This window comes from Taudactylus pleione, unplaced genomic scaffold (assembly GCF_031769625.1).
Source record: "Taudactylus pleione unplaced genomic scaffold, aTauple2 ptg000259l, whole genome shotgun sequence".
NCBI lineage: Eukaryota > Metazoa > Chordata > Amphibia > Anura > Myobatrachidae > Taudactylus > Taudactylus pleione.
In genome coordinates this window covers 5,132,736-5,145,672 of record NW_028284661.1, presented here as the reverse complement: position 1 = coordinate 5,145,672, position 12,937 = coordinate 5,132,736, and the positions used below count along the sequence as shown (strand labels likewise).

Genomic DNA, 12,937 nt, shown 5'->3' with positions numbered 1-12,937 from the left:
TGGTTAGTACCTACAAAAACTTTTATGGATAACTAGTGAGCCAGCAACAGGTTCATGGGCTCATGGAATCACGTTGAGATCGCTGGCTAGCCCATCTCGTCCTATACAATTAGAGGACCATGGAGCAATGGAAGGTGTCTGATGATTCACTTTTTTTTTTTTTTGCATCATGTGGATGGCTGGGGGTGTGTGGGTTGTTTACTTGGGGAATGGATGGCACCAGGATGCACTATGGGAAGAAGGCAAGCTGGTGGAGGCAATGTGATGCTCTGGGCAGTGTTCTGCTGGAAAACTTTGCGTCTTGGCATTCATGTGGATATTACTTAAACACGTACACTATGTAGACAAAAGTGATTGGACACTGACCGCAAATAGATCAACTAGATTTTATTGACATCAGTACTTTGTAGGGTAGTGATTACTGCAGACACCCTACTTGGTAAACTGTCCACAAGTTCCTGGATGACAGCAGACTCTGTTTTACTAGTCCTCCTTAAGTACAGTAACCAACTATGACACTGAAGGAGGATGTCTGCCTGGAACGTTCTTGTCACGCCAGTTCTTCCCAGAGGTTCTCAGTGGGGTAAAGATTTGCACTCTGATCTGGCCAGTTCTTTTGTGATAACGAATTTTCGTTATACCAGTCCAGCGTTGCCCTGCAAACATGACAGGTGGCATCCTGATATAAAACATTTGTTGATTCCTTAGAACTGCAAGTGCATTGGCATCCCTACAAAGTGTTCTTGTCGAAACCACCACATTAGTGGCCATTTGGAACTATTGTCCAATGGTATGCATTTTGCTTTCTCAGGGGGCTCCAATCACTACATAGTCTACCATCTACCTAATTTTTGTTGCAGACTAAGTACTCTCCTTAGGGGAATGATATTACCTGCTAGAAGTAGCCTATTTCAGCAGAATCTAGTGCCCTGCCACAATGCAAAATTTGTTCAGAAATGGTTTGAGGAACATGACTACAAGGGTTCAAGGTGTTTACTTGGCCTTCAAATTCCTCAGATCTCAAACCGATCTAGCATCTGCGTGATGTGCTGGGAAAACCAGTCCGAACCATGGAGGCCCCACTTAGCGGACTTGGGGATCTGTTGCCAACGACTTATTGCCAGATACCTCGACTGGTCAGAACTGTTTTGATGGCACTAGAGAGAAACAATATCTATCACTCAGGGGTGGCAAACGCGCGGGAAAATTTATCTTTGGAAACTAAGTGGATCTTGCGACTGGATACCGCTCAGTCTAAAGGATTGAGGGCCTGATTCACTATGGATTGCTATTCTGCTTATACGCATGCAGTTGCTAATATTAGCGGTAACATGTAAATGTTTGCATTCGCATTGCGATCGCAGCCTGACATGAGGATGCCCTATTCCCCTTAGTCACATCTGTACACTTGACCAACATAGAGAAACAATCGGTAACTACATGTCACTCAGGAATTGCTTACATCAGCGCACGCTATGAGTCCTCAGGAGACGTCTCGTATCACAGTGGCTAATTTATGCACGCCCTTGCAACAGCATTGAAAAGCACTGGCACGCCTGCGTTCCCCCCCATTCAAACCCCCCACCCCCGTCATCACCCACAAACAGCACTTCCTGTCAATCACTCTGCTATGGGTCTGCGTAGCCTCTGCGATCGCAGTCCTGATCGCAATAGCTAGTTAGCGCACGAACACAGCGATGCATGCGCAGTTTAAATTAAATTAAGCGACTGATTGTGTTCGTATAAGCAACTGGTCAATTAGGCCTAAATGAGAACAATTTATGGAACTCTCCATTAGTAGTCTACCGTGCCTAATCACCTATTTTGGACTTCTGCTTCTTGTTTTGAAATTTAGATTTTGGGGTAATTTTTTTTTTTTCCCCCTAATTTTTTTTATCTACCCTATTTTTTTTTTTCTCTCTCTCGTGTCATATTTTTTGCCGTTTTTGGCATATTTTTTTTTATCCTATTGGTAGCAGTTTATTTTTTCTTTGTTCCCCGCCTCCCTTCCCTTTTTTAATTTATTTTTTTCATTAACTTGTTTTGCTCGCTATCTATATATATATATATATATATATATATATATATATATATATATATATATATATATATATATATATATATATAGCAGCATTTCCAAAAAAGGAAAACAGCACACCTTTGTTTAAATGCAAAGTTATATATAATTTGCATGTTTAGATTAGAGTGATAGTGGCAGCTTCCAAAAATTAAGGTGCATAGTGCAAAACAATTGTTCATTACAGACTTCACAGGAACCAAATGGAGCCGTGCTGATGTTATCAGACAGGGACAGCCCTAGGCCTGACTGAAGTTACCTCAATTTTTGGAAGTTGCTATTATCTCTCTAATCTAAACATGCAATTTATATATAACTTTGCATTTAAACATCTGTGCTGGTTTTCCTCTTTTGGAGATGCTGCTATGAATTACTCATGACCGTGCATCCTGCATTTATTTTTTTGACGAGTGTGTGATACTTGATGCACTGAGCAATTGTGAGAGCCGCCAGCGGGTGGAGCATAAGACTGAGGGAGGAGAAAATATTTGTCTACAGGAGACACTGTGTCCAGTCGGGTCACTATCAGCCTGTGGAGCCCGGTCAAGTGAATGGGGAGAGCTGTGCTATGCCACGATACATGACTCTGTGCAACGATGACGGCAGCTACATCTGTAAAGGCTGTTTAGTGCAACTGAGGCAATAGTGTTCGAGGACACATCTGTGTATGTGTGTGTGTGTGTGTATATATATATATATATATATATATATATAATATATATATATATATATACACACGCACACACATACAGCTTGAGTCTCCCGTATCCAAAATGCTTGGGACCCAGGGGTATTTTGGATATTGGAATGGGACCCAAATGTACACACAGAATGCATTTGTTTCATATACACCTTATACACACAGCCTGAAGGTTATTGTATACTACAGTCAGATGCATAAATATTGGGACATTGACAGAAGTTTCATATTTTGGCCTCTATTCACCACCACAATGGCTTTGAAATGAAACAAACAAGATGTGCTTAAACTGCAGACTTTCAGATTTAATTTGAGGGTAATTACATCCAAATCAGGTGAACTGTGTAGGAATTACAACTGTTTCTATATGTGCCTCCCACTTTTTAAGGGGCCAAAAGTAATGGGACTATCAACTCAAAAGCTATTTCATGGACAGGTGTGGGCTATTCCCTCGTTATTTCATTATCAATTAAGCAGGTAAAAGGTCTGGAGTTGATTCAACGTGTGACATTTGCATTTGGAATCAGTTGCTGTCGACTCTCAATATGAGATCCAAAGAGCTGTCACTATCAGTGAAGCAAGCCATCATTAGGCTGAAAAATCAAAACAAACCCATCAGAGAGAGAGCAAAAACATTAGGTGTGGCCAAATCAACTGTTTGGAACATTCTTAAAAAGATAGAACGCTCCGGAGAGCTCAGCAACACCAAAAGACCTGGAAGACCACGGAAAACAACTGTGGTGAATGACAGAAGAATTATTTCCCTGGCGAAGAAAAACCCTTTCACAACAGTTGGCCAAATCAAGAACACTCTCCAGGAGGTAGGTGTATATGTGTCAGTCAAAAATCAAGAGAAAACTTCACAAGAGTGAATATAGAGGGTTCACCACAATATGTAAACCAATGGTGAGCCTCAAAAACAGGAAGACCAGATTAGAGTTTGCCAAAAAACATCTAAAAAAGCCATTACAGTTCTGGAACAACATCCTATGGACAGATGAGACAGAGATCAACTTGTACCAGAGTGATGAGAAGAGTATGGAGAAGGAAAGGAACTGCTCATGATCCAAAACATACCACCTCATTAGTGAAGCATGGTGGTGGTAGCGTCATGGCTTGGGCATGTATGGCTGCCAATGGAACTGGTTCCCTTGTATTTATTGATGATGTGACTGCTGACAAAAGCAGCAGAATTAATTCTGAAGTCTTTCGCTCATATTCAGTCAAATGCTTCAGAACTCATTGGACAGCGCTTTACAGTGCAGATGGACAATGACCCGAAGCATACTGCAAAAGCAACCAAAGAGTTTTTTTAAGGCTAAAAAGTGGAATGTTGTGCAATGGCCAAGTCAATCCCCTGACCTGAATCCGATTGAGCATGCATTTCACTTGATGAAGACAAAACTGAAGGGAAAATGCCCCAAGGACAAGCAGGAACTGGCCTGGTAGAGCAGTAGAGGCCTGGCAGAGCATCACAAGGGATGAAACCCAGCGCCTGGTGATGTCTATGCATTCCAGACTTCAGGCTGTAATTGCCTGCAAAGGATTTGCAACAAAGTATTAAAAAGTGAAAGTTAGATTTAGGATTGTTTAGTTTGTCCCATTACTTTTGGCCCCTTAAAAAGTGGGAGGCACATATAGAAACCGTTGTAATTCCTACACCGTTCACCTGATTTGGATGTAATTACCCTCAAATTAAATCTGAAAGTCTGCACTTAAAGCACATCTTGTTTGTTTCATTTCAAAGCCATTGTGGTGGTGAATAGAGGCCAAAATATGAAAATTCTGTCAATGTCCCAATATTTATGCACCTGACTGTATATTTTTAATTTGTGTTTTAAACAAAGTTTGTGTACATTGAACCATCATATATATATGTAGAGAGAGAGAGAGATAGCTATTTATATATAGATACGCGAGTGTGTACACGTGTGCATGAATTATAACCTCTTTGGTGATATTCTTATTTCCTAAAGGGGCACATCCACTAGACGATCTACTCCCTGTCCAATCTCTAAACGATTTTCCCTTGATTTTTTCCCTTGAAATGTTATCTTTCAGTCTGAACATTTGCAAACGATTTGCAAACTATCTTTAATAGATCAAGTGAAATTGACCTGCATGTTCAGTCGACTGACGAGACCATCAAACGACCAGCGGGAGCGCGCATCATTGATCGTTATTGACCAAACACTGCACGATTTATAAACAATTTTTATATGTTTGAACGATAACGACGTTATCGTTTAATCACCTGCTAAAATCGTGTAGTGGATGCCCCCCTTAAGACTGATGCAGTATTGATTGACTTAAAACACTAATACTTATTTGTGATACCATATAGTAAACGGAGGTAGTACATGCTCCCAACACCCTTCTAGAGGCTGCTATATGCAGCTATTATTCCTGGGGTTGTCTTACTGTCCTATACTAAAAGTAAATTGATTGCCTTTGATTTGTCCTCCTACGTGCACCAAGATCCCCTTTATGTTGGTGAACTGAATAGATTTGTAGGATCTTCATTAATGTCCATTTAGGGGGGAATCCGTGGCTAATTACCCACACCGTGCAGGGAAATGCTATTCAGTTAAATAACATTTTACCCGCATTGTACACCAGGTGTGATCATGCGCTAACCCACTGATTCCATGTAAACTGCTGAATCAATGGGATTTCCCCACACATTAATTCCCAGAGAGTGCCTTTTCCCATGGGCCTCTGTAGATTAATAGTGTTCACTCTAGCTCCGGCACGAGGCAGGGCGCCGGAGCTAGAGAGGGCGCGTCTGAGAAGGGGGCGTGGTCATCGAAAAGGGGGCGTGTCTATAAGACGCGTCCCCTTTTTGTCACTCTTGGGGGCGTGCCCGGCACTTATGGATACGCCGGACAGCCCCCAAGCCCTGCAGACAGGGAGAATATATAGAATAGATGCGCATGAGCCCGGCGTCTATTCTCCGGCGGTGACCGGGTCACCGCACATTTCTTCACCCGCGGGACACTGCGACCCGCGGGTGAAGACAGTTCCCGCAGGCTGTTAGGGCAGGGTGCTTTGTGTTTTTATATTTTTGTTTTTCTTTCTAAATTGTCATAAGCTGTGTTTACTATAGGATGGTTTACTTGTTTACAATGTGATGGAATGATACATCGCACTGTCCGTACACACTGCACGATGCCGTATACAATGTATCCTTCCACATCACATTTGGCGTCGTTCATTGCATTGTCCAATCTGCAGTACAGCACACCAGGTGGGACAATGTGTTAAACGGCCAGTGGGCACGTGTCTACAGGCCTACGCACTATGCCATCCGCACACTATATTGTTCCAAAGCGGATTGCAATGATATAGCGTGCAACTGATCGCATAGTGTGTACCCAGTTGTAGACACAGGCTGTTTATTGAAATTCTTACTATAGAATTGTATGTTGGTGGTGGTCTAAATTATTGGTTATTTTTGTTTTGTTCATTTTCTGTTTTCAGAAAACGGTACTAAATTATAAAATGTGAAATTTGAATGATTCCAATCTACAATTTTTCTTTAAATACGAACAGGTGGTGAGTGTCATATGTGCTATGCCAGCTCTAATTGACCCTTACATCGGCAAGTATGAAAGCTGATAAAATGACTACCAATGAGCGATAAGCGCACTTTTGTTGCTTACCTTCTGATATCTTTGCTGCACAGCGGCCATTGGGGCCTGTGTGCGCACAGAATCTGGCGATGTTTGCTAGAGCTTGCACATGTGCATTGGAGGCGGCCAGGGGCAACAAGGAACGCATTAGCACTAAGATGATGCACTGCAGGACTTGCACAGATCTCTCCCTTACTTTGGCGGCTGATCTATAAAGATCTATAGAGGCACATGAGGTGCCTTGTACATCTCCACCAATATGTCCTTTGTTTTTAAATGTTTCTATTGATGCTACATGGAGTGTGATATATATTTTTTATTTTTACAGATATTTCGAAGAAAAGCTGTTGAATTGGGAGAGAAACTTTTGCCTGCTTTCAATACTCCAACTGGAATTCCTTGGGCGCTGTTAAACATTAAGAGGTAAATTTGCTTTGAGAAATAATTTTTTCCTTTGTTGCTTCTTTATGGTAATTTTCCAATTTCCTTTTGCTTTCTCACTTTTCTATGTGCATGAGTATGTTTCATGTGACCACTCTTTCATACTACACAGGCTTTTAAGGGAGAGTAGTTTGTCAGTCTGAGGCAGAGCTGTTGCTGTACCAAATGCCTTTCTCAATAATGTTAGGTCTGTTTTGCACACTAAAACTAAGGGCATGACTCAGATGAACGCACATCTTCGATCTTTAGGGACCTGCGCAGGAGCCGTTCTGCGCATGTGCAGAACGGGTCCTGCAATGTCGCTCGCATACCCCCCAAGCTGCAGCATGATTGACATGCTGCGGCATTTGGGGTGCGTGCATGTTCACCATTTCCAGAAATGGATGCGCGGTGCCTCCGTTTTCCTGGAGGGACGAATCCAGGGTCTGCGTTGGCGGACGCAGATTCTTTGCCTCTTGTGTGACCAGACATCGACCAGGCTGCGGGAAGCTTTAGCTCCCACAGCCTGAACAAAGAAGCAACCATCGGTCGTGATGGTTCCGATGGTGATCCCAGCCTGCGACGTCGGTTGCAGTGCTGGGATCGCAAATGCATTAAGGAGGTGTCTGAAGGCACCTTCTGTATTTGCATCTGAGATGGACGGACGGATTTGCACAGCCGCTTGTGTGCGGCTGTGCAAATCCGTCCATCTCTGAATCGGGCCTTAAGGGCCTGATTCAGAGTTGGGAATAGAGTGAGATATCTCTCTCAACTGATCATCTTGTTGAAACCATGCTGCGCTGCAGGTGGGGAAGATTTAATATGTGCAGAGAGATTTAGATTTGGGAGGAGTGTTTCCAAACTGACATCTAAATTGTAGAGTAATAATAAAGCTGTGCAGTATTTGTGGGTTGCATGCAAAAGCAGCCAGTATTTACCCCACATGCAAAAAAAAGTATGTATTTACACCCCTTTAATTGCAATATGGTTTCTTCAGGTTCACAGTTAAGTGCTATCTCTCTCTCTCTCTCTTCCCAAGTCTGAATCAAGCCCTAAGTCTGTAGCTGCAGCAGGAAGATTAATAAAGATAAAGAGGAGCAATTGAGATATTTTCGTATTTATTCCTTAGCTTTATGTAGCGACATACAGATCGTTTCATAATGATCTGTTCCAACATATAATGTAAGCAATTATGGTTTTCAGCCTGTAACCCATACGTGCCAACTCTCCCTGATTGTCGGGGAGACTCCCTGAAATAGTAGCAAACTCCCTGAAGAGGCTAGCAATCTCCCGGTTTCCTCCATGCCCCCGTTATGAAGCTGTTATATACTTGGAAAAAAAATAAATCAGAGATATACATATGTTCAAATAGGATCATCAGTGTCATGGCTACATTCATAAGGTTTCTCGTGGCCACTTATATGGAACCACTTGTAAAACACAATATACAGTATGAGCAAGCCCTGAAACATATCAGTGTGTTTTCATCAACAAGTAGATCTTACTAACTGTACCAAACAATCGGCGCTCAGTCCGTTTCTGTGAATTAATTTGTATGTAAGAAACGGACTGAGCTCCGATTGTTTGGTACTTTTATTTATTGTCTTTGATGTTTTAGAGGTTAGTGGTTCTCTTGTATACCAAATGTGGCAGCTTGTCTTTGTTTTGCGCCTTTGAGACCCATCCATTAATCAACTTATATAGATCTTACTAACTGTTACCAATTTTATGACATGCCTCTCATTATGTAGCAGTACATGTCCACTTTGCTGCCATGCTCATAGATGGTGCTTTCACAATCTCCCTGAAATGCTTTTCCAAAAGTAGGCAAGTATGCTGTAACCATTATTTGAAGTCCTGATGCTTATAGGTAATGTTCAGCTCTTACCTTAATTTACTATCTAAATACCATATTTTTTCTATAGTTTTGGTTTTCTGTACAGTAATATTTTAAGCACTATTTATATTTGTTCAAAGAATGTGCTCAAGTATACACCAATAATATGTTTAGCTCCCAAACACAATAGTGCTTACAAAATACTCACAGAAATCACCACCACCAGGAGATATTTAAAAATGTAGTTACAAAACAGTCTGTGTGCTCCCCAAACCCATGCTATAGAGCAGTGTTGGCTAGCCTTGACACTCCAGCTGTTATGGAACTACATAACCCAGCATGCACTGCTACAGTTTTGCTATTAGGGCATGCTAAAACTGTGGCAGGGCATGCTGTAATATATAGTTCTACAACAGCTGGAGTGTCAAGGTTAGCCAACACTGCTATAGAGAATGTTTGTGTGTGCTATATAAATAACTGGTAATAAATAAATAAATAAAATGAAAGCACTAGTAACATTAAGTAACCTTTTTGTGTTTTGGCACATTTAAACGGTGTGCTGTCATCCTTTGTACAAAATTGATGTGTAAAATTGTTTGTTCTTCTCATTAATTTGCAAATGCTACATGTTTTAGAACCACTGTGACCCTAGAGCCTTGTACAGCAATTGAGTATCACTTTGTGATATCTCTTGCCCTATTCACTCAAATAGGGATTGTCTAGATTGTTTTTTTCAAAGTACTATACTTCATCGCCTTCCGCACAATGCAAGTAAAAAACAGATAAAATAAAAAAATAATCTATTGACCTCTGCATGTACAGGCCACATGGGTAGCAATAAAATGAGCCCCACAGGGGTGAATATAAGAATAGTATGTTTTTACTTTATGTACCAGACAATCCCTTAAGCTGCCATATACGAGCAGATACATCTGCTCACCAATTGCAACCATATCCATGTCCATTTTGGCCACGTGTACCGCTGAATTGAGCAGTAGTTCCAAGCAAATGGCTAGTTTTATCAGTTCCATTTAGTGCTGTCTGCCATTGAAATTTCTCATTAGCAGATCATATTCAATTGCCAACTCTTGATTACCTGTTTTTTTTTGTTTTTTTGGGGGCACATCCATGAAGCAATTTGGGACAATACAAATTTCATTTATCAAATTTGCTGTCCAAATTGCTGAGAGATATATTGAGAGCAAATTCATTTTTATGATGGTGAAATTTACCGCTCTTGATTTTAAAAATATAAATAAAACACAATTCCTGGTACAGAAGATTTAAAAATAGTTTGCATGTTGCTCAATACATGGGTAAGTTTACCGTTTGACTGAAGTTCGTTATTCCATAGGCTTTCTCAGAAATATGGCAGCCATTGTGAATGTAAACAAATTGTTGTTAGAATAGTTTTTCTGCTATCCAAGAAAAGGTTGATAGTCTTGTTGTAGGGAGGTTTCATTTGTGCATTTTTTGTTTAGTTTAACTTCATTATGCTTCAACATTTATACAGTTGATGATTCTTAATTTTTCATTGATTCCAGTTGAACAGCCTCCTCTTAAACCCATGTACAGTAGCAGTGCAAATCAAAATAAATGTTCCTATGTAACAACCAAAACTGCTCTGTTGTGCCTAGTATGGGGAAGTGTATGCTCTAGATAATTTTTTTGCTATATCTCTATGCAGGCTATAAGTAAATTTTCAGGTTGTGTCTGCTACCTTTTACATGCGCGTTTTGGGTCTTTCTAGACTGGTCAAGCAAGCAATGACTGCATCCTCTGTCCCAATGGTATCACATACAATTCACCCCTTCCACCCACACATTTTGTTTTGTTGAGCGGATTATCGCCCCCTCACAAAGATGAACTGGTAGGAGATAGACTAAGATGAAAATCAGGGCAGGAATGCCAGGACTGGAGGCCTGGCAGAGAGGGGGCCCCATCCCTGGCTCTTACATTAGGGGCTGCAGCACTGAACCCCTTGTCCAGGCCACGCTGAGTTCATCTTCCAGCTCAGATGCGGCCTGGGGCTGATGTCTCTTCAGCTCCCAGGCCACCCCGCGGCCCATCCGGGGCAAAGAAATTATCATTGCTGAGTGCCTGAGATGTCCCCGGGCCTTCCCTGCAGGAGAGCACCTGTCACTCAAATAGCCCGATTTCTGCACTGCCTGAGGCATCACGGGTTTGGTATAAAATATAGACCGTAATTAGACAACAGATGTTGGATAGGGACAAAAGGTCAACACTTTTTTTTTTTTCTCTCTAGCCCTAATCTCAACCTTAACCTTCCCTCCTGATGCCTTCTAGTGCCTAACCCTAATACTCCAGTAAGTGTCCAACCCTAACAGTCTGGGTAAGTGCCTAACCCATTTTTGTTTCTACCTTTTATCTTTGTCGACCTTTTGTCCCTGTCGACCTATTGCCTATCTAACATCTACTCTATCTTAATTACTGTGTATCTTTTGCCTGGAACCCAGGCGGGCGGCACCTGCTCCTGAACCCCATTGTCAAACATTTTGAGGTGCGGGTTGTGGTCAGGGAAAGCCACGGACACCTCCTCCAACATGGGGCAGGAAGAAGCAGATCCCTCTAACAGGACCATTTCTTCACTGGTGAGGACTCCCATTATACTAATGTTACAGCTGAGAAGGGAATGGGGGTGATCAATGAGAGACGGAGGGAAATGTATGTGTCTGTATGTGGGCCAGAGTCACGGAGAGACAGAAGGAAATGTGTGTGTGTGTGGGAAGGAGTCAATGAGGGACAGGGGAATGTGGGAGGTCACTAAAGCTTGGGCATCCACTATATAGTTTTTTGTCAGATATCTGTCCAATCTGGCTGGTTGGAATGAAAACCTGGTAATGTATGGGAGCAAATGACAATAGATCATTTGTTCACAAATACTGGAAAATGGATAAAAATGGTTGTTCGGACAAATTGGTTAAAACACACACATGTAACCAATTTGAACAATTTTTTTGTCCTTTTTGCTGTGTTTAAAACCATATGATCGACTGTCATTTGCTTCCATACATTACCAGGTTTTCATTCCCACCAGCCAGATTGGACAGATATCTGACAGAAAACTGTATAGTGGATGGCCAGCTTTAGCGAGAGAAAGGAATGGGCTCTGAGAGACTAATGCTTAACTGTGTGTTGAGCTTATGCAATGTCCTTTAAATACAGAAAGTCTTAAATTACAAGATTATATTTGTCTATAATGCAAATACCAACAAAATGGCATATTAAAGAGATTAAAAAAAAAATAGTGCCTTTTACAGCAACGCCACCACTTTGCCTATTTCATGCAGAGGATTTACTACAGGCTCCATGGTTCATCTCACAGCCCTGGTCAAAAAGCAAAACAATGTGAGGGAGGAGGTAGTGTGTGAGCGGGAGGACCAATCACAAACCATCACCCAGTCCCCCCACAGGCACTCTCCAAAAGCAGTTTGAAAGTGGTGAACTTAAAAAGGTTGTCCTGTTTTGGTGGTAACACAGTTTAAGTAGTAAAAGCTGTATGAGAAAGCAACCACAATTTCAGCAGCGTTTCTAGTATGCAGGAATGCAGTACGTATATAGATGTCCTGAAATGTGTCGTTTCTGCTCAGATCGATTTTATGTATACTTAAACCATTGGAAAGAATTTGTGGCCAGACAGTTGTCCAATTAGACATGTTACAAAGTGTTGGTCTCAAAATGTATATGTCTGGCAGCATGCTATAGCCATACTCTGGGGTCTAAGTACAAGAATGTTGCTTGTTCTCTTGTAGGAATCCCTTTAAGGAAAATACAACCACTGTATTTAATGTAAAGCATGATGTGTTCTTCTCAGTGTGATGCACCATCTTTCCTAGATCATGCATTTTCTACTGTGTAAGCAAATTCTCAGAAACCACGTAAACAAAGTACGTAATGCACTTTTGCAAAATGTAACTTTTACACCCTGAGAAAGATGCTCAAATGTAATGTATTATTATTAATACCCCTTTCAGACATAATGAGATTCCCGGATTTTGGCCTGCCTCGGCCAAAATTCCCGGGTCTCATGTCTGTGTGAAAGGTACCTACCTGGGAACACGTTCCCAGGTAGCCGCCCCTGCAATCGACCAGGGTTTTTCCCAGGACTTAAGTCCCGGGAAATTACCCTGCTTCTGTCTGAATGGTGCTACCCGGGAATTTACTACTCCCGGGCAGCACCAAGCAGCTTTTGCATGTAGCTGACAGCGCAGAGCGTCCTATAGGACACTCAGCGCTGCTGCTTTGAGCTG

General features: G+C 41.7%; 1 protein-coding gene across 1 annotated transcript in view; it reads left to right on the top strand.

The window, feature by feature from the left end:
- Window positions 1-12,937, top strand: part of MAN1A1 (mannosidase alpha class 1A member 1) — a 286,634-nt gene that overhangs the window by 166,564 nt on the left and 107,133 nt on the right. Inside the window, exon 5 of the mRNA XM_088480988.1 lies at window positions 6,738-6,832. Within this exon, the coding sequence (XP_088337114.1) occupies window positions 6,738-6,832 (95 nt within the window). The remainder of the gene's footprint in view (window positions 1-6,737; window positions 6,833-12,937) is intronic.